The 23437-nt window shown below is 33.1% G+C and overlaps 2 protein-coding genes and 1 long non-coding RNA gene across 3 annotated transcripts in view; 2 read left to right on the top strand and 1 right to left on the bottom strand.

Moving 5' to 3' along the window:
* The window catches only part of LOC126882762 (putative helicase mov-10-B.1), a 190047-nt gene that overhangs the window by 129882 nt on the left and 36728 nt on the right, over positions 1–23437 (top strand). The window contains exon 11 of the mRNA XM_050647766.1: positions 12508–12722. Within this exon, the coding sequence (XP_050503723.1) occupies positions 12508–12722 (215 nt within the window). The remainder of the gene's footprint in view (positions 1–12507; positions 12723–23437) is intronic.
* Positions 3125–6035, bottom strand: LOC126882798 (uncharacterized). The gene is made up of 2 exons (XR_007697400.1): positions 5635–6035; positions 3125–5481 (listed from the first exon to the last, which is right to left on the bottom strand). It is a non-coding gene; the product is annotated as an uncharacterized LOC126882798 (long non-coding RNA).
* Positions 13070–15752, top strand: LOC126882780 (piggyBac transposable element-derived protein 4-like). Its single transcript, XM_050647825.1, has 2 exons — positions 13070–13145; positions 13674–15752. The coding sequence occupies exons 1-2, from the start codon at positions 13073–13075 to the stop codon at positions 15656–15658; spliced, it is 2058 nt and encodes a 685-aa protein (XP_050503782.1). The 5' UTR covers positions 13070–13072; the 3' UTR covers positions 15659–15752.

The following is a 23437-nucleotide window of genomic DNA, read 5'->3' as shown; positions in this document are numbered from 1 at the left end:
AGGACAAGACAAAGAGAAGAATCCTAAAAAGGAAAATAAAAAAAATACATGAAGATGACAAAGAAAATAAAATTATTTATGTACAAGGATATACAAGAATTTTTATACAATGATTTTAAGAAGAAAAGAAAGTAATGATGTAAGAAGAAAATAAAGACATACAAGTTATAATGACGTAAGGAAGATATATATGACAAGGAAACCCCATTGGAGGAAAAAGACAAAAGAATATGGACAATTAAGCCTTAAAAATTATCATAATGAAGGACAAGTTTTAAGGATAATTTAAAGAAGATTTGACTACAAAAGATTAGGAAACCGAATAATTAAAAATAATTTTATACGGTAAAAAGTACTATTTAAGAAGAATACGTTTTATTGCTTCAAGTACATGTAGATATTTAGTATAATACTAAGTTACTTTAATTTTTTTTAAGGTAAACTAACTTTAAATTCTTATAATATAAATATATTTTGATTGAAAACATAAGACAAGTCATGTAAGACTGTATCTCAATTAGAGAAATAGAGACTTTTTTGTGACGTAATTAGTGACCATTCGCGAACCGAACCGAACTAAGCTGAACTAAGTGAGAAAAAACTATTATTTAGTAAATAGCAAAATCTCACATTATTTATTTAGCGTTTATTCATAAGTTTTTCTCGCTCTTAACTTTTAGGTTCATTTTATAGGTAGTAGATGTGCACATAGTATAGGGCCCTAGATAGGAAAAATAACCCTAGATAGATAGATGTTATATAGATAAATAGAATAATCGAAAAAGAATAATGCTAGATAGAATAATCCCTAATAGCACAAGGACGTCCAATGGACGTCCATTGGACGTCCTTCACGGACTTTAGGGACGTCCATTGGACGTCCGTTTTCGTCCGAGGAACGTCCTTTATACGTCCTATTTTGGTCCAAATGTCGCGCTACCGAACGTCCATTGGACGTCCATCTAAGGTCCGAGGGGACGTATATTGGACCTTAATCGGACGTAATTTGGACCTTGATCGGACGTCCTAGGGGACGTAAATTGGACCTTAATCGGACGTAAATTGGACCTTAATCGGACATAAATTGGACCTTAATCGGACGTAAATTGGACCTTAATCGGACATACATTAAACCTTAATCGGACGTAAATTGGACCTTAATCGGACGTAAATTGGACCTTAATAGGACGTAAATTGGACCTTAATGGGACCTTAATCGGGCGTAAATTGGACCTTAACCGGACGTAAATTGGACTTTAATAGGACGTAAATTGGACCTTAATCGGACGTAAATGGGACCTTAATCGGACGTAAATTGGACCTTAATCGGACGTAAATTGGACCTTAATCGGACGTAAATTGGACCTTAATCGGACGTAAATTGGACCTTAATAGGACGTAAATTGGACCTTAATCGGACGTAAATGGGACCTTAATCGGACGTAAATTGGACCTTAATCGGAAGTAAATTGGACCTTAACCGGACGTTCTAGGGGACGTGAATTGGACCTTAACAGGACGTCCAATTTTGGTCCAAATGCCACGTTACCAAACGCCCAATGGAGGTCCACTTAACATCCGAAGGGACGTTCGGTGGACGTCAATTGGGCCTTCATAGGACGTCCCAGTTTGGTCCAATGTCTTGCTGCCGAACATCCATCTAATGTCGTGGGAAATAAAAAATATATTTTTTAAGGAACTTATATTACATCTTATATTAAATTACAATTATTGGATATTACATTATTTACATTAAATTACAATACACTTCTCCAAGAAATTAACGCACCACCTTAAATATGGGGTATTTTTTATGTCTCGTATTTCCTAAACCTGTTGTTTCATCTAAGTGATTTTTTTATAATATTATAGCCTAGGCTATAGGTTACCTCCTTAAGCTTGTCATGCACAGGGAGCTATGCTGTAATATATGTACATTATATCATATCGCTCTCTATAGTAATGAGTGAGCCTGCAGACAGAAAACAAATGGTTCCATATGTGCAGGCTCACTCATTACTATAGAGTGCGATGTGATATAATATATATTACAGTATAGCTCCCCGTGCATGACAAGCATAAGGAGGTACTTAACCTATAGCCTAGGGCCTAGGCTAGAATATTATAAAAAAATCACTTAGATGCAACAACAGGTTTAGGAAATTCGAGACATCAAAAATGCCCAATTTTTAAGGTGGTGCGTAATCGGCTGTATATACAGGGTGTAACAAAAATACACGTCATAAATTAAATCACATATCCTGGGACCAAAAATAGTCTGAATGAACCTAACTTACCTTAGTACAAATATGCACATAAAAAAAGTTACAGCCCTTTGAAATTACAAAATGAAAATCGATTTTTTCGATTATATCGAAAACTATTAGCGATTTTTTATTGAAAATGGACATGTGGCAGTATTATGGCAGGAATATCTTAAAGAAAAATTATGGTGAAATTTGTGCACCCCATAAAAATTTTATGGGGGTTTTGATCCCTTAGATCCTCCCAAACTTTTGTGTATGTTCCAATTCAATTTTATTATTGTGGTACCATTAGTTAAATTCAATATTTTTGTTTCTTAGTATTTTTCAGATAAGGCAGTTTTTATCGAGTTGCGACTTCTTTTTTAACATGTCTACATAAAATTTTTATGGGGGTTTTGTTCCTTTAAACCCCCCAAATGTTTGTGTACGTTCCAATTAAACTATTACTGAGGTACCATTAGTTAAACAGAATGTTTTTAAAACTTTTTTGCCTCTTTGTATTTTTTCGATAAGGCACATTTTATCGAGATCTGGCTTCTTTTTTAATATGGTTCAAAATATCCCTAAAAATGTAAAGCATAAATAAGTCTGCATATTATTACCAAGTCTCCATAATCGTACTTAACCATATAAAAATATGTGGTGGATTTGACAAATATTCAAAATATTTCGATAAAAATTGACTTTTCGAAAAAGCAATAAGAGGCAAAAAAGTTTTTAAAACGTTGTGTTTAAATGGTACTGCAATAATAATTAAATTGAAACGTGCACAAAAGTTTGGGGGGTTTAAAGGAACAAAACCCCCATAAAATTTTTATGGGGTGTCCAAATTTTACTATAGTTTTTTCGTAAGATACTGCTGCCATAATAATGCCACATGTCCATTTTCAATAAAAAATCTCTAATAGTTTTCGATATATTGGAAAAAATCACTTCATCTTGTAACTTCAAATGAATGATAAAGGCACAGAGACTTAGATGGCGAGGTCACATTGAAAGGATGCCAAACACGAGGACTCCAAAAATGGTACTAAACTACACTACAGCTTCAAGAAAGAGAAGAGGAAGGCCGAAAAATAGATGGAAGCAAGAGGTCGAAAAAGGTTTGGAAAGAATGGTGCTACAGGGTCAGAAAAGAAAAATGAATAACAGGAAGGAATGGAGAAAAATCACATATCAAGCCAGAGAAGATCTCAGTACATAAAGAAACGTGAAAATGAAGAAAAAAAACAAACTTTTCAAGCCATGGGCCTCTAAGACCCTTGGTGCTATTATATATATATAACTTCAAAGGGCTGTAACTTTTCTTGTGTGCACATTTGTACTAAGGTAAGTTAGGTCCAATCAAACTATTTTTGGTCCCAGAATATGTGATTAAATTTATGACCTGTATTTTTGTTACACCCTGTATATATCTACATACTTCGTCTAATTTACTAACTGTTGCGCGTCATCCGCGTCGTAGCCTGTGAGGTTGCATGATACCAACACGAAATATTTAGGCGGTAGGTGTGTTCTTTTTTAGAATCACTTTGCCGAGTACACTGGAATTACAGCCACTAGACATATTTTATTATATACGCGTAGAAATAATATTTGAAGATTTCTATTAATGTTAACCTAAAGAAATACACAATAATATGTTTCATTTAATTTGTATAAATGGATTATAAAGCGTTTTTATGAAGCAGATTTGTTCGGATCACACTGTAACTGTAATCGAACGAAGGTGACATTTTAGAATAAATTGGTAACATTTATTTGACAGTTACGGTGATGACACTTCATATTTGTTTATATTCTTTACTATAAGTATCTGTTTTATTTATTATATTTACTGTTTTTATTATTTACTTTACTATAAAAAGATCCTCTACTATAAAAATATAAATTTCACCTAATTTTATAACGACTTGGAATAATCGAGGTATCTGACAACTTTTTTAGTTGTTATTGTAGACATACTTATACAAAGAAACCTACCGGCTTTTTGCCAAGAGTTCGGAGCCGTTTTTTAATTATTAACAATGCAGTGCAAAAACTCTTGCACTGCAAATCTTAAAAGATTATAACTTAATTCTTGTTCTCTATTTCTTAAGTTTTTACTTATTTACATTGAATATTAATTTGTTTTGTTGTATAATCCACGTTTACAATAATTATGTGACATATTTGATTTAAAATGGATTCAGGATCTTTTTATACTTTGGCAACTATGTCAACTTAGATCTCTGGCGTAGATAATGACGTGCAACAGTAAGTAAATTAGATGGACTGTAGGTTATATTTGGTTCTTGGGACATCAAAGTATATTTTTTAGACATTCTTAGTCACTGATGTGACATACCTCCGATTTGTTTTTTCATGAGTTTTGTAAGAGAGACTAAAAACTTTTTTTATAGTCACCTCCTGTTTTCATATATTTTTTGACATGTTTTGTAGTAAATTCAACTATCTATTTACTACAAAACATGTGAAAGCAGATGATCCTAAAAATGGTTTTTCGTCTCCTACAAAATTCATGAAAAAGCAGATAGGAGAATTATTGTACATTACAATTCTCTGATGTTTGGGAAAAAGGGCTTAAGTCAGAATTGCACATCGATAATGTTTTGATGATTTCTACAGTACTGTAGTAGATTCTACTGTACATACAGTTTACATCTACAACAGTTTTTTTCTGGTCCAGAAATCATTAAAACATTATCAATGTGCAATTCTGACTTAAGTCCTTTTTGCCAAACATAAAAAAACAATCTGGTCATAACTGACCAATGAGCAATTTTAATTTAGCCTAAATTACTACTGTTTCTTAAAATGAAGAGCTTACCCCATAGCGTCTCTTATCTAATCTAACAAGATCGTGCACTATTCTAATATACACAGGCACAGCACACAAGCACTATGCTCCGTTTTTCACTATCACCTATCACTCAAACTAGTTCAAAAGGATTTGTCCTCTTCAATCTTCTAGTTTGCCCAGTAGTATCGAGGAGCTGGATTTCCTCGATATTCTTGAACTCATGAAGTTGATGCTCGTGACCCTGCTATCTTCTTGATATTTGTTGATAATGTAATAACTTATTATGCATGGACAATGTGGACTTTCTTCCAACTAGCCAATACACTTTTTATATCTCTCTTTTGCCTTTCATAGCCACAAGGCTATACATTTCCTTCTTGGTTTTTTTTTGTAGGCCACTTTCAGCTGATTCTAAAAAAAATTAAAATGAACGGTAATTTTTCTATTCTTTACAATTAAAAATCAAAAGAAATAGGTACCTATTTACAGGTAATAATATGCATGTATAAATGATTCGTTTCATAAAGAATAAAGAAAATTAAAAACGGATTTTATAATACTTACAAAATTGTTTAAACAAGAGATCTAGCCAGTGCCCAGAGCAAAAACTAGCAGACAGTACAGCAAAAAAGCCACTAATTTCCATTTCCCACATCCCCTTATCGATGCATTTTTTTCCAATCAAAATTTTTACTTTTTTACTAAATTTTTAGGTTATCGGTTATGTTATGAAAATGAAATGTGATGACCAATGACCACGAGACGCTACATAGATACTCGCGCGGCAAATTTGAAAATGAACGCAAATTGAACAGTACAATAAATGGCCTCTCTTAAAATCTTGTAATGGAAAATTTTACCCCTCCAGGAAGACATTGTACTATGTTCATAGAATCTTGTGGTAACTTTCCACCCATAATTTAATCAGATAGATGTTCACGGAATAGAACGGTAGTACCCTACATTCCTGGAATGTTTTGTGTTGTTAGGATTAAACTTTTATTTTATTTATTCTTGAATATTTCCTATTGTTAAACATTGTAACCAATAATTTACAAATAAGATTTTCATTACATTACATAAAATCAAAAACATTTTTTGGATATTAAACTATATAGTTTGTTTATAATTGTAATAATTGTATATACAATTTTGAATTAAGATTTAATCTTTTCGATTTAAACTACAGTAAAACCTGTGTTACCGGCCCCCTGCAAACACCGGCCACCTGTACTAACGGTCAGTTTAAAAATTCCCCAAACCAATTACAGTAAAACCTGTCAGTAACGGCCACTAAAAATGAAAAAGCTATTGGCCGATATAGAAAGGTGACCGGTATTGCCAGTTTTTGTAGTCTAGATATAATTGGTTTGGGGAATATTTAAACTGGCCGTTAGTACAGGTGGCCGATTTTATCAGGTGGCCAGTAACACAAGTTTTACTGTATATCTAGACTACAAAAACTGGCAATAACGGCCACCTTTCTATATCGGCCAATAGTTCTTTCATTTTAGTGGCCGTTACTGACAGGTTTGACTGTATTTCATTAACGTAAAGTTAACGCGTAAGTTAATATTTTATTGAATTATTTTGCTATTTGATCCCGTAATTGGTATAATGTGTCCAATATAATATATACGCGTTCATAAAACGTCCGTATTTCGTCCAGTATGGACGTCCAAAGGACGTTCAACGTCGGACGTCCAAAGGACGTCCATATTTATTCCGTCCGAAGGACGTCCAACGTCGGACGTCCAAAGGACGTCCATATTTATTCCTTCCGAAGGACGTCCAAAATGGGACGTCCAAAGGACGTCCGTTTATAGTCCATGGACGTAAGGACCAAAAATGGACCTATTTTGGACGTCCAAAGGACGTCGTGTGCTATTAGGGATGATAGGTAGAATAGTGTTAGGTAAAACTTTTTCCGTGATTTTTTAATAAAATATAGTCTATTTTTATTACCACTTTCTTTCGAATTTTTATTGAATGTTGAAGTTTTGATACCGACAATAAGATTTTTGATTTCAAGTTTTTAGTATCGGTTGAATTTTAATATAAATATGATTTTTTAATGTGTTATGATGAATTAAGTAGAGTAGACAATTGATTTTTTTTAAATTTATTAGAAGCATAATTAATTAAAGACAACTCAGGAAAAAACACACTCTTGTCAACGAAAAAGGTACAAAATGAACATCAGAAGATTTTAGCATGCTCATTTCATGTTTTGAAGCTAACCGACTCTCATCAAGACTGAGCAGTTCGGATCAGACAGGAATTTAGAGATGCAAAATGTAGAAGATTTTTTTTAAGCGCACAACTATCCATTTTGTCTTTTTGGAACAAACCTTCCCACGACTAAGGACGTGGAGAAAGGACCGGAAGCAAATACAAGGATTGAAAGCTGCGAAAAACCCACCGAGTAGGTAAGGGTTAGAAAAGAAAGAATATGTGAAGTAAATACGAGTTTAATGAAGAAATATGAAGAAGAAGAAATATGTTTAACAGTACACTATGAAGAAAGTACTAAGTATAAAGAAAATGAAAATATGTATTAGTAAAGTACCAGTCAAGAAGAAGAGGAAGAAATCGGAGAAATTTTTTTTAATTGAAGAGTATGTAAAAGGTCAGAAAATCAAATAATTATTTTAAAAGTGAAAGAAGTATAATTAAAAAGTAAGTTCAAATGTAAGAATTAAAGTTATAATTTTATTTTAAGTAGGGAAAAGGTAAAATATACATTACAATTTCTGAGTGTAGAATTTCGCGAGATATAAGGAAGTAATAAGTAAGAATAGACGATGTTTGAGGACTAATTTTTTTATAGGGCAATAAGTTGTATATTTGTATATATTATATTTGTATTTTATATTTGTATATTTGGATAAATCTTTAACACAGTAATGAGTTGGTGACGTTGTTTAGAAAAATTTTCTTCTTTGTCGGAAAGGCAGAGGAAATAAGGTACATCTCTCAGAAAATTTTTCTTGTAAGGGTAGGGGATGTACAGGACTTATATTATCATTCCAAAATAAAAGCAACTCATATTCATTTAATTTTTAAATATCTTAAAACAAACATTGCCTGTTGTTGTAAATAACTAGGTGACACAAATTTCCCAATATAATGCACTTGTTTCAAGATCACCTTAGTCAGCTATTTTGATATAATTATTTCATTAGGTCGAATCGTGTCAACAATCATAATAAACAATTGGGATTGATTATAGATATGTAACAAGTAAATAAAGAGATCATTCATTATTCAGCATTCATTATTCAACCATCAAGGTAGTTATAATATAGACTTTCGTCCACCAACTTGTTACTGATAATAAGTAGTAGTGTTCAATAAATAAAGTATGAACAAATAGTGTATTCCTAACAACCAACCCTCTTCTCAGAGTAACTACCCCATTACGAAACGTATTATATTATAGAGGTATTACTTTTCCATCGCAAAAAAAAATTTGTCCAAAATTTTTAACTGTCTTCGGGGGGGGGGGGGGTCGACGAGGGGGGGGCAGAAGATATTTTCCAAAACAGTTGATTGGGGCAACTTTTGTGAGGTACTACTTTTCCATCGCAAAAAAAAATTGTTCGCCTTTTTCGATGCACCCGGACAGATAGACACTTCCAAATAAAACATGGAAGTGAATATACAGAGTTGCATCCAATAAATTCCACAAGGTAGCGTGGTTGGACTGATCCTTTACTTATTGTATACTGCAGACGTGCCCTCAACACGACTTACCACTGTTGCGATATTTGCTGATGATACAGTCATTTTGGCGTCCCACATTGATCCAACATCAGCCTCTAGCAACCTGCAAACTAATCTAAACAAGATCCAAAACTGGATAAAAGGATGGCGTATTAAAGCAAACGGAGTGAAATCAATACACGTGACGTTTACCCTCCGCAGAGAAACGTGCCCCCCCTGTCCAATTTATTCTAAATTTTCACAATCTGATAGCACCAAATATCTCGGTATGCATGTGGATTAACGATTGACTTGGACAAAACACATATTCACTAAGCACAAGCAACTTGGCCTCAAATTAAGAAACATGTATTGGCTCATCAGTCGCAAATCAAAACTCTCAATAAACAATAAAATATTAAAATAAAAATGTATACCATTTTTATTATTCATTTGCAATGCGAAGGCAAAACAATCTTACTTTTCAATTAGAATACGGAGTGCAATCCAGCTCTCTGAATCGCGATTTTCGATTCTTATTGGAATCTCATCGGAGAGAGCGCAGGCTTGTTATATTATCCATATCCTAACTGACCAGCACCGAGAGCTTTTCCCACACATTGCAACTGAAACAAATGGGGTAGGTGACTAGCGTCATCTGGCAATTGAAAGATGAAGTTTTTCAATCCTAATAGCAACATTAATAATATTGAAAATATTAAAAATATTACTAAAAGTTTTTTAAGAAAGTTAGGATATGGAGAACAAGCCTGCGCTCTCTCCGATGAGATTCCAATAAGAATCGAAAATTGCGATTCAGAGAGCTGGATTGCACTCCGTATTCTAATTGAAAAGTAAGATTGTTTTGCCTTCGCATTGCAACTGAATAATAAAAATGGTAGACATTTTTATTTTATATTCGTATTACTCCGTAGAGTATCTAGGTGCATTTTCCGTTGGAACTTTACCAAGCTGCAGACGGGGATGTGAATTGCATAGTGTAGAATTCCTTCCCTTTGTCTTCACTGCAGCATCCATTTGGCTTGCAAATTGTAGAATCCTTGTAGGTGTCACCAGGAAAATTTACCAATAAATTTTTCAATTTAAAAATCTTTTAGTAATATTTTTAATATTTTCAATATTATTAATGTTGCTATTAGGATTGAAAAACTTCATCTTTCTAATAAAATATTATTATACAAAACAATCTTAAAACCTGAATGGACCTACGGCATCCAGCTGGAGCTGTGGGGAATTGCTAGCAACTCCAACATATATCGATATTGCAGAGATTCCAAAATAAAGTACTGCGAACTTATTGTTAATGCTCCCTACTATATCAGTAACGAAATCATTCAACATGATATCCCTTTAGAATCCATCAAAGAAGCCATACATTGTTTTACTGTCAATTATAATAGTGAAAGAGTGTCAGAGCCATTGACATATTAAGCGTAGACTCGACATATTCATCAAAACAGCGTAACGCGGAAACAGCATGAAAACAGTCGATTGGTGGTCTATCTATTTCTTTTAACCAAACGATCCCGCGCATGTGACCGACAAAGATAGCTAGACCACTCAATCCTATGTCGACGTTACACCCCGATGCATTGAGTGGCATATCCCTAGGCAAGTCTATTCTCTTAACATGCCTCTGGTTAGTGCACACAAATCGGTTCCCACATAACAATTTCATGTTCTTAGTAGATTCATAGAACATACTTTTCAGAAAAAGTATATACTTAGAATATGCGTAATTACCATTGCGAATGTGCAGAGCATATACTGAGTATATACTACATTACAGTACTTAAACGTTCTATGTATATACTTAGAATGTACTACCGCACTTCTTTTCAGTATATACCAAGAACATACTTTTTAGAAGATTCTAAGGAGGTGCTATAAACCTTCTATTTATATACTTAGAATGTACTATCGCACATATTTTTAGTATATGGGAGGAATATTCCAAGGAAGTGCTATATACCTTCTAGTTATATACTTAGAATGTACTATCGCACATTTTTAGTATATGGGAAGAATATTCCAAGGAAGTGCTATATACCTTCTATGTATATACTTAGAATGTACTATCGCACATATTTTTAGTATATGGGTAGAATATTCCAAGGATGTGCTGTATTTCTCAGAAGTATGTTTTCAACATCACCCAATCTCATCCTATAGGTTCTACCAAAGAATACTAACACACCCACTGGGTGTGTCAGTATTCTTTGGTTCTACTAATATATTATATTTACATATTCTAATTGCATATGAGAATGTAATTATTACATTCTACAATATTACGTAAAAAGTAAGTATAAAATATATAAACTTTAGTTAGTTATATAGGTACCTATGTATAATAAATATTATATGGGTAAGTAGCCTATATATAAAATATAAGTAATATATTTAGTATTATTATGTGCACATCAAAATAAAAATGCTGCTTATATAATTATATAATAGACAAATATATATAATATGTATGTAAATTACTAAAATTTATAGGTATCTATATACATTATACATACTTTTACTTACTAGGTATTTAGGAAATATTGAAGTACCAATATGAATTTATTATTTTCAAACTGCTTTTTATGTTCTTAAAAATGTTTTAGTCCTTGTAGCTAGAAATACTTGATCCTACCTAACATCGTCGACATAAATGCATAACTGTACTGGACACTGGAAACTATTTTCATATTTTGCTCTTTTGTTACCTACCCCCTTCCCTTGTGCAGGTATAAAATGCAAGGGTCAGAATGACAATGAATGGCCGTTTCCGGATTCCCGAAAATTATAGGTAAAAATACTTATGGTATAAACTCAAATCAAAATGGTATATTCATTTCAACTGAAAACGAAACGAGAATTTCTCATTTTTCTTCAATAGAATCAAGTTTTAAACTTTTTACCATACAATTAAAACGGTTTAAAAAAATTAATTAGATAGTTCAGTAGTACCTACCAAAATACATACATTTTATTAATTATTCTTAACGCGAAGTTGATAATCTATAGGCTAACATTATTCTTCTTCCTATAGGTACATACAGTATATTCTTTTTAAGATATTTTAAAAGTATATACAAGTATGTGTTAAGCATATACTTTTGCATATACTTACGCATATACTAAGAATATTCGATTAAGGTATATTCTAAGAATAAACTTTTACGAACATTCCGAGATACTACGTACCCGAATGTGCTCAGTATATTCGGTGCAAGAATATTCTTTGAGGCACATGCAAAGAACATGAAATTTAGAATGTTTTTTATGGTACATGCTATGCTTGTACTACGCATATACTAAAAGGGATATACTTCGACGAATGTTGGTAGGATATGCTTAGAACATGATGCGAACATCATTGTTATGTGGGTTAGCCGCCCAAATAAACATGCACGATGCCAATGAAATCCGTAGGCTAAAACGTCTACTGCCATCCGACCTATCTACATCACACAGACTTTAGTTTAGTTTTTAAGGCAAATGTTTATAAATTCATACAAACAATGTTTAACTTAGGTTTATATATCTTCAAAAGATATTATTCATTGAGATTAAGAAACACAGAAAAAACGCTTATTGCCTAATAGGCGGATTGCAGTTCTTTCTAGGAGTGAATAAAAAATATTTTATTATATGTATATGTATATATTTTGAATATGTACTTAAAATAAGCGTTCATTAACAAATTGAACGTTCCAGGCTCGTTAATGGCGGCGTTCCACCCAACCATTTTTCGCATGTATTCATCGATGAAAGTGGATATGCCACAGAAACGCAAACTCTGATTCCAATCGCAGGAATTTTATCGAATAGTGAACGAAATGGTAATGTTATGGCCCAAGTGGTACTTGCTGGAGATCCGCAACAACTAGGTCCATTGGTTCATTCTGGATTTGCTCAACATTGTGGATACGGTAAGTAGGTACTAGTATAGGTGAATAATGTTTGTATTTAACAGGTTGACTGCCCATGTATAAATAAAAAAAATTGCCCCATATGCCAAGCACATATTAATATTAAACATGCCTTTCTGAAATAATTACTCTTTATTTAAATAAAAAAAAATTCAGAATAATGAAAATTTTTCAAAAAAACCGTTAGCGGGCGTATGCGCCCGCCCGGGCACAGGCGGCATATTTATGCCCGTGGTGCCAGCGGGCGTCGTACTGGCGGTCGCTTATATTCGAGTCTGAACTTGTCAAACAGAGAAGTGCCACAGTGCCAGACCAGACTACTCAGTATATCTTTGACTGTTGTTTGATGTATGTGTTGTGTAACAATGAGTAAACGAAGCAGAAAAATTGTTGAACTTGCTTTGAGAGATGCTGAAATGTCAGGTAATAACGATATTCATTTTTGAAATAGATATTATTTTTTTGAAATCCACGGATTTTTAATTTTTTTGTTATGGTTCTTTTTATGAGGATTTTTCAGTGCGCCACTAACGATAGAAAAAAAGGTAAGTCCGTGATAATATATATTTTAGTGACATGCCATTTTAGTTAAATCTGACAGTTGTCAAATTTTATTTGCAATTGGGCATAAAAACAAATCAATTGTCTTTATTGCATTTATAATATGGTATTTTCTTTGATTTGTATATTCTTATAAATATAAATTGTACAGATTATATTCGTAGATATATTATATAATTAGTAAATAAATTGTTTTCGATTATAGCGTCATCTATCGACAACTAGAATAATCACAGAACTAGAATAATTACCAAAGTAATCACCGACGTGCCTTTTTTTCTGTCATATACAACTTAATGCGTTAGAAAGTTACCGAAAAACTGTGTCGCACTGAAAAATGCTCATGAGAAAAAGCATAGTTACTATATTTCGTATTTTTTATTATTTCAGGTGACGAATCTGACCCCTTTAGTTCACTTGATTCCGATCTTGATCCCATGTTTTTGCCAACCAGTGATGAAGAAATATTATCCAGTTCAGATTTCTCAGACATAGAAGCATCTTCAGACATGTTTTCTCAGAAAATAACATTGTCCAAACCCAAGTCAAATATTAAACGCAAATTGCAATCATCCAAAATCACTTCAAAGAAATTGTGTACGAGGAATGTTTTGGAACAACCAAGCTGTTCTACATCACTTTTGCCCGATGATGCCTCTGAGGAGGAAGAAGAAGTTGCTGATGCTACAGCCACAATTCCATTTACAGCAACAGACGACAATATGTTATCTAAAAATTTGGAAAGGGAACAGAACAATATTTCATCTGAACAATTGGAAGAATTTTTTGATGTTGAAACTTTAGCTCAAACTCAATTAGCAGATACTGACGATATCCAGGAAAATGAGGTTGGAGCAAATCAAAATGTTCTAGAACATACGTGGACGCAGCCAATTGGAAATCATCACGAATTTGAATACTCTGCGGAAGATGGATTATGTGGCAATTACGCTGCAATCCTTATAAATGATTTATCGCCTTATAAGTGTTTTCGTACTTTCGTTGATGATGAAATAATTGACGAGATTGTAAATCAAACAAACTTATATGCTACTCAAATATTGTGTGATTCCAACGATATTACCAATGATTCAAGACTACAGAGATGGGTTCCGACCGATAAAAAAGAAATGATTAGATTTCTTGGTATAGTTGCTTACATGGGTCTGGTAAAAATGCCTTCTTTGGAAAAGTATTGGAGCAACGACGACCTATATAAAAATGTTATTATACCAAAAACTATGTCCCGAAATAGATTTCAGCTGCTTCTTAGAATGTGGCACTTTTCGGATAATGAAAGATGTCCAGAAGGAGATCGTTTATTCAAGGTGCAGCCATTACTAGAAAAACTTATCAAAAATTTTCAAAAAGTTTATACTCCAGGTCGAACATTTTGTGTAGATGAGTCTATCGTTCCATTTCAAGGAAGATTGATATTCAAACAATATATTCCCCAGAAAACGCACAAATACGGAGTAAAACTTTTTAAATTATGCGGTGGCAATGGATATACATGGAATCTACGCATATATGCTGGAAAGGAAACAAGGGAGGGCAACGCTTCTGTACCAACTAACATTGTCATTAATCTCTCAAAGGACCTACTAAATTCAGGACGAACTATTATTGCTGATAACTATTATACAAGTCTTGAACTAACAAATATTTTGTTGGAAAATAAAACACATTATATTGGTACATTGAGAGCTAACCGGCGTGGAAATCCGAAAGATGTCATACTCAAAAAGTTAAAAAGAGGGGAAGTATTTGGACAGGAAAACGAAAAAGGTGTATGCGTCTTGAAGTGGAAAGATAAGAGGGATGTTCTTCTTCTCACTACTAAGCACACTACAGAAACCGTAGCCATACAGCGACGCAGTGGTGTGGTTCATAAACCGAAGGCAATAATTGAATATAATAAAGGAAAGTCATCTATTGACCAATCTGATCAAATGACCTCTTATAATTCATCGTTAAGAAAATCACTAAAGTGGTATCGAAAACTAGCGATAGAATTCATTCTGGGGACAGCGGTTGTAAATTCTCACATAATATACAACCAACTTGCTAACAAAAAAGTAAAAATTACAGAGTTTCGGGAAGAATTAGTGAGATCCCTGCTAACTTATGATGAGATAAATGATGATGAAAGTGAAACAACACAATCGACGTCAACGAAATCAGCACAAATTCATAAGCTACTTAAAAAAGAAGGGCCTTTTAATAAAGCCAGAAGATATTGTAGAGGCTGTTATGCAAAAAAACTTCGTGGAGAAATATCCAAAAATCGTGTAAAAAAAGTTGTGACCTATTGCGATATTTGCGAGGACAAGCCTCACTTTTGTTTGGATTGTTATAATATACATTCAAAGTAGTTATATTAATTTGTTCATAGTATAATGTAGCCTTTTTTCTTGTGTGTAGTAGATTTACTTTAATTTTTTATTAAAAAATAAAAATAAATAAAAATTGTAGTTTTCTTCAATATTTGTCTAGCAATTCTATAACTCGCATTTATATGCGAGCCTTGTATGCCACAGCGGTCGTATACTGTATCTAAAACCATTCTAAATAAGACCGCTGGCAAATATAGACATACAATTTTGTCGAGTGCATAGCGGGCGTATACGCCCGCCGGGGCATATCGGGAAAATTAGGTAGCGGGCGTATACGCCCGCCCTGGCAGTCAACCTGTTAATAATTTTTTATTGTGGATAAGTGAAATTTTTGAAGTATATTTAAATTAAGAGGGACGCGCCTAAAAATTACAAACCCTGTCAAGTCTAAATATTTTCTGAAGGGAATATGCTTTAAATTATGTAGAAAACAAAACAAAAATCGAAAGTAATATTTAAGTATGGGTTTTAATCCTAGAATGTAATATAATAATGATACTACAAAATTTGAATTACCTATTCGCTATAATATATGCATGCAAAAACTAAACTACAATATTAAAGCTAGGTTTAAAGCATCTTTGTGCAATATGAGTTTTCATCATTCAATTTTCAGGCGCTTAACTGCCGTATGGCGTATTTTTAAGGGATCATAATTAAATTAATTAAAACCCAGAAGCTTGTTAGAATTCTGTATAAAAATATTGTCGACTCCAGCAGGCGCGATCTATATCATGTGTGTATACCTACCTATAGAACGTTCACAAAAATAGTTCATTATCCTACTTACTTTACTTTACTTAATCAGTAGACCCATTTGCACCTTTCGGTGTTAAGCCGTTTATAATACAATTCATTAAATTAAAATATTTTACAATCTTCTGAGTTGTCCTAGCTCTTAACGAACTTTCTCCATTCCTTCCTATTGGATGTCATCTGTGTTGCTTCCTGCCAAGTCTTACCCTTACTCTGCAGTATCTGCGAGATGTCACTGTTCCATTCTTTAATGGGTCTTCCTCTTCTGTTCTTCCCTATTGGTTTGGCGTCCCACACTCTTTTTACTTGTCTATTATTGTCCAACCGGGTTAGATGTCCGAACCATACCAATTTTTTCTCCTTGATTGAGTCGAGTATCGGGTTGATTTTAAGTTTTTCTCTTATTTCTTCATTTCTGATTCTATCAGTTCTTTTTACTCCGATCGTTCTTCTGAGGTATTTCATCTCTGCTGCCTGAATTCTAGTGTCTTTTGTTTAATATCCAATTTTCTGCTCCATATATCACCGTAGGTCTATATATTGTTTTGTATATTGTCATCTTGGTCTTTGTTGATATTTCTTCGTTATTAAGGAATCGTCTATTTAGTGCTTGGAATAGTTTTCCTGTGTTTTCCATTCTGTTGTTTAGATCGTCCTCGATGTCTCCTTTGTTGTTGATTACTGTTCCTAAGTATTTGTATGAATTTGTCTGTATTATTTTTTGTTGGTCTATCATTACTTCTATTTGATCTTCCGTCCCTTGTTTCCTTGATATTTTCATTATCTGAGTCTTCTCTTTGTTTACGTTTAAGTTGTATTTGCTTGCTTCTAGGTTCCATTTATCTAAGTTGTATTTCAGTTTTTCTGCTGTTTTCGCAATTAATACTATGTCGTCTGTAAATATATACATCTCAGCGTTTATCATTTGCATTCTGTTCCAACCGATGCAGTATTTCTTGAAAGTTTTCTTACATTTTTTCACTATCTCATCTATTACATTTATGAATAGCACTGGGCTGAGACTTCCCCCTTGTCTAACTCCTTGAGTTGTTTCAAATGGTTCTGACTGTATATTTAACATTCTTACTGTAGTTGTTGTTTTCATGTATATACTCTTTGTTGCTTCTATCAGTTCTTCACTTACTTGCTTCTTCTTTAGGCTTTCCCATATATCTTTTCTTTTGACTCAGTCGAATGCTTTTTTCATGTCTATAAAGCTCAGATATATTTCTCTATTTTTCTTTAATGCTTTTTCTATTACTTGTTGCATGGTGAAATATATGGTCTTGTGTGTTGTGTCCTTTCCTGAATCCACTTTGTACGTCCTCTAATTTATGTTCTCTTTCTTTTCTGATTTTCCTTTCTATTATGGTTTCGTATACTTTTGCTGCTACAGATAGTAGTGATATACCTCTATAGTTCTTACAGTCTCGTGTGTTTCCTTTCTTGTATAGAGGTAGAATTGCTGCATTTGTCCATTCTCTGGGTATTAATTTTCTTTTCCATTTTAAGTTTTTAATGTATAACAATTTTTCTTTTGCTTTTACTCCTATATATTTCATCATTTCTGGTGCCACTTTATCGCTTCCTGGTGCTTTTCCAATCTTTATCTTTCTTATTGCTTCTTCCAGTTCTTTTTCTGTAGTTTCTGGATTTTCCGTGTTTCTCATGGATACTCTCTTGATGTGGCTTTCCTTCTCCATTGTATTCGCTTGATTTCCATTCAGTATCCACTGGAAATGTTCATTCCATCTTTCCATTATTGTCTTATCGTCATTTATTATTGTTCCTTCCTTGTTCATTATTTGTTTCAGTTTCGTTTCTTTGTTGCTTCTTAGGTTTTTCAGTGTTCAATAAAATAATTTTACGTTTTCTGTGCTGTTTTCTTCCATTTTTTCTCTGAATTTTCCCAACTTTTTTCTTTCTCTTTCTTAACTGTCTCTTTAACTTTTGTTCTTTGTCTCTTATAATTTTCATATTTTTGTTGTGTTTTGTCTTGTATGTATTCTTTCCATAATTTCTTCTTTTCTTTTATTTCTCTTTTCACTTCATCGTTCCACCAAGATGTTCGTTTCCCTCTGTTGTTATTTCTTGTAGTTCCACATATTGATTTAGCTGTTTGTATCGTCGCATTTTTAAATTTTCCCCATTCTTCTTCTATTGTTTCTGATGTTTCATGTTCATTGTCCATCTCTTCCTCTAGCCCTTTTTATTATTTATTTGTGTTTTCTGTTTATGTTTTCATTTCTTTTTATTTCTTTTCTTTTGCTTTTGAATGTCGTTTCTAGTAGATAGTGGTCACTACCAATTTCATAACTCGTGTTCACCCTTACGTCTCTTATCCAGTTCTTCTCTGTTTTTTGCACTATAGTATAGTCTATAATTGATTGTTCGTCTCTTGATTTGACTTCTCTTGTAATCTTGTGTATCCTTTTATGTTGGAAGTGTATGTTCATAATCACCAGGTTATTGTCTAGACAGAATTCGACTAGTAATTTTCCATTTTTGTTTATTTTTTCCTCCCCATAGGTCCGATGACATTGTTCCATTTTTCTCCTTCTTTCCCCACTCTACTGTTCATGTCTCCTGTGATCACAATTTTCGCTGTACAGTCATTTATCACTTCTTGTAATTTGTCCCAGAACTCATTCTTTTCGTTTTTTGTTGCGTCTTCATCTGGTCCATAGCATATGATTAGGTTTGTATTGGTTTCCTCTGCATCCATATCTATGTCTACTCTTAGTATAAGTTCGTTGTAATATATCCAATTTTTTACTTTGTTGATACTGTCCTTCTTAATCATGCACGCTACTCCTGCCTGAGCTCTCTTCGTTTCTTCCACTCCACTGTATATTAGTAACATTCCGTTTTCTAATATTATTGATCCTCTTCCTTTTTTCTTTGTCTCTGTTATAGCTACTATTTCAATGTTCTTATCTCTAATTTCTTCCCCCAGTTCTATTTCCTTCCCATTTATACCTCTTACATTCCATGATGCCATTTTCAAAATTGTTGTGTTCTTTTCTGTGTTTAAGTTGTACTTTAATTTGTTTTTCCTTTCGTTTGTGTTTTTATCTTTATATCTGCTCATGTCCCTGTTCTGTGCCTGTTTTGTTTCTCAGTCCGTCATTGTGTTTTCTTCAGCTAGTTTTAACAAGTTGGTTCTGTATTGTATGTTACTTTTTCTATCCGGCTTGTTTTTTGGTTCCATTTCCACTTAATGACTTCAATAACTATGAAACCATATCCAATTTTTGTCCTTTTCCGATTAGTCTTTTCATCTGCAGCTATATTCCTAAGGTTTCTTTGTATTTCTATCTCTTTTAATGCTAGGTCACATTCTATATATACTCTATGTTGCTTTTAGTTCATTAGTTTACCCTTGGCTTTCAGTGTTTTCATTTTATCTTCGAATCTTTTACATTCGATAACACACATTGTTTTATTTATCTTTTGTACCCTATTTATTTCTGATTATACTCCCATTTTTGTTTCTATGAAGTTCTCTAGTTGCTCTGCTTCTATTGTGTCTATTGGTAAGCCTCTCATTATTAGGTTATTTTTCTTTTCTTCCTGACATGCTTCCAAGGTTATTTCTATTGTATTTATTTTTTGTTTCATCGTAGCAATTTCTTTCTTTAGATTTTCAATTTTCTCTTATTATTTCTTTCATTTGCAATTTGTATTCACTATTTTCCTTCCTAACTTCTTTTAGTTCCTCAATCCATATTACCCATTGTATTTTTTATATCTTCCAGGTCCTTGTTTTTCTTTTTAGTATCGCTTGCTAATTGTCTCAGTTCCATCATGTCGTTCTGGCTGCTGGTTTTTCATTCGTTGATGGTTTCGACCTGTCTGGTGTTCGGTTCACTTATCTGCTCCTGCTAAATATGTCTAGCTCCTCTTTGCTTTTTCTTTTACCCTCTTCATTAATGCTATCATTACCATCCGCCATCTTTCTTCTTATTCAAATAATTAAAGTATTTATAAATATAAATATTTGTAACGGTTACGGATCGCGACAAGCGCCGCACCCACCTCAACAGTTAAATCTTAGCAATTCTCGACCCTAACCAGTTTCGACTTCCACCGCTTGTAAATACATAAATATACAATCAATATCAAAACAAATAAATTCAGCCTTTATAATTCTGTATAGTTTTACCGAAGCCTGAATAACAAACCTATTGTTTTTGTTGATAATTATTATTGTTTATCGTTCTTAATCACCCGTCCAGCGCAAAAAGTTCAACTTGTTTCGACCACTCAGAAGTTTCACTTTTATCCGTAGGGCAATTAAAACTAACTATTAATTTATTAATACAGTTCAAAAACAGATGCTCAAAACCACCCAAAATTGGAATTTAATTTCGGAGCGACACTACACACGTCCAACTTGTACGATTGCCACGTTCTACCTCATTATCCTAACGGCATTTTAAAAATGATGATGAAGTATTAATATAGTTCCCACTTATAGATATTCCATATATCCGACATATTTACAGTTTTATCAATGCCTTTTATTATGCGTATAAATATAATATGCATATTCTGTCATTATTGCCGCTTAAAATTTCTGCCTGTTTTATTTACTTACTTATTCGTGGCTTTATATAGCATATTCTGTTTGCCGTTTACCATATCCCAATCGTCATTTCTTCTTCTCCTATATGCCTTTTTCAGCGAAGTCTGTTTTTTCCATTACCTACTGTTTGTATTTGTCCGTTCCACTGTAATTCTGGTCTTGTCCATTCTTTGCTTATGTCCATATGAGAGGAATTTTGATTTTACTATTTCATCATTTAGTGTCTTCTTCGCGGTCATTAGTTCTCTAATTTGTTCATTTCTCACTTTGTCCATTAGTGTTCATCTGCAGCGTCTTCTGCAAAACATAATTTCTATTGCATTTATTCTGTTTTCCATTTTTTTATTTGTCATTTAAGTATCTGAGCCATACATCTAGCAGCTTTCCACTATTGTTTTAAATATATGTTTTTCAGTTTTGCTTGTAATATCGTCGGTACATATATTCGAGTGTAATAGGGAACTTGCATAAATTTTTAAATATTAAAATGATATTAAAAAACATAAGGTATTCTTGTTCTCATGATCATTTTTCAGTGCGTCATTAATTATGACGTCATATACTGTATTGGCTGTGTCGAGACTTATTTCATGTAATTATTGACAAATCTGACAGATGCCACAATCGCACTTAGCCACAGGTGAAAAGCTTGTGGGATTAAACTAATTAGTAATTTAGTAGATTTGATTTTTACACAATATGTTAACATGTAGGTATTTTTTATAAAGGGGAATAAAATTAAAAAGTAAACAATATTGTTAATTAAATTTATAAATATGGAAACATTAAAAAATGACACAAAACTGTCCATAAACTGTGTTTTTATCTTCTTCTCTAGATGCTGTCTCCGCTTCAAAAGTTAGCAATCATCAGAGAGATCTTTATTTCTGAAACAGCGGCTCTAAATAATTCATTGTTATTACATCCAAACCAGTTCCTAAGGTTCTTCAGCCATGAGTTACGTCTCCTTACTATTAATCTTTTTCTTGCATAATGACCTGGAGTATTAGATATACATCTCTCATCACATGTCCCATATATCTCAGTTTTCTTCTTATTTGTTAGTTCTCGTTCCTTATGCGTAAGTCTCATTACCTCCACGTTGGCTATTCTATCTACTCATGAGATATTTAGCACTCTTCGGTACAAATTGAATGTCTCTAGTCTCCTCACGCCAATGACTAACTTTTAACGAACTAAATTCTAAACCAAAACACAAAATAATGCACAAAGACGTTGTGAAACACAAGTGAAGTCGAATCCGAAATTTCAAAATGACAGGTACACAAAATACTGACCTGAATAATAACCGTCACTTGACTCTTTGACACTTCTAAAAAATGGCCAAAATGGACGAAGTTTTTGTCAAGTGTTCGTAATACGTGTATTTGATTGGCTAGAAAAAACGCGCATTCTAAATATCAACGAATCAAAGGTAGGTTAGGAATAGACATCTTATGGATATAACCATTGTAATGCTGCATTATTTTTGTGTTTAATCACGGAGCTACCGCTTTTTCCGTCTCATCTAACTTAATGCATTAGAGAGAAATCGAAAAACTGTGACGCACTGAAAAATGATCATGAGAACAAGAATAACATGATCTTAAAACGCTTGCATGCGAAAAAAACAAATATTTTTAACCCGTACGCTAATTACGACGCTTTGAGAATGCTATAAAGTTCAAATATGTCCTGTTATAAAATATTAAATGGTCTATATCATTGCCCAACTATCTTACAAGCTATAAGCCTCAATACTGTCCAAAGACGGGTTTCCCCAATTTTTCGCATACCTTATCATAATACGAACTATTGCTTTTACTCCCCATTGTCACGCACCTTGCGTCTAATTAATCAAAATCAAAACAGTCTTGATCCATTTGTGGACAGTCTTCGTGTATTTAAAAGAAGCATACATAATTCAGTAACTGAAGTAAAGCACTAAGTTCCTATAATTTATTAATTATTTATTATTGTTACTAATTTAATTTTGTTGGTTTTTATTGTTGTCATTGTTGTCATTTTTATTATCTTTTGTTATTTGTTAATTTAGGTTAAAATTGGTTATCTTTACTGTTTACCATAATATTTCATTTTTTTTATACATTTTTTGTAAATTGGCTCTGCCGTTTATTGAATAAATAAATAAAAATATCTTAGGAGGCTCTTGAACGTCCTTCTATTGGTTCGACGTCACGGGCCACGTTCAACCGGGCTAGCTAGTCGGAAACAACGCGATTAGGGTAGGTATCACGGGTATATTACATTTTAATCGTCTTTAATGGAAAATTCCTAGGTATTATTTATGTTCATCTTATATATTGTAATAAGTAGTTCCCCAATCAGCTTAGTTTTAAACTGAAATTGATAAAGTTGAGTGCTACTTTGTAAAGAGTTTAAAACGCATAAAA

This window comes from Diabrotica virgifera, chromosome 1 (genome assembly GCF_917563875.1).
Source record: "Diabrotica virgifera virgifera chromosome 1, PGI_DIABVI_V3a".
NCBI classification, from domain to species: Eukaryota; Metazoa; Arthropoda; class Insecta; order Coleoptera; family Chrysomelidae; genus Diabrotica; species Diabrotica virgifera.
The sequence above is the reverse complement of the archived record's forward strand: the minus strand, read 5'-3'. Positions and strand labels throughout refer to the sequence as shown.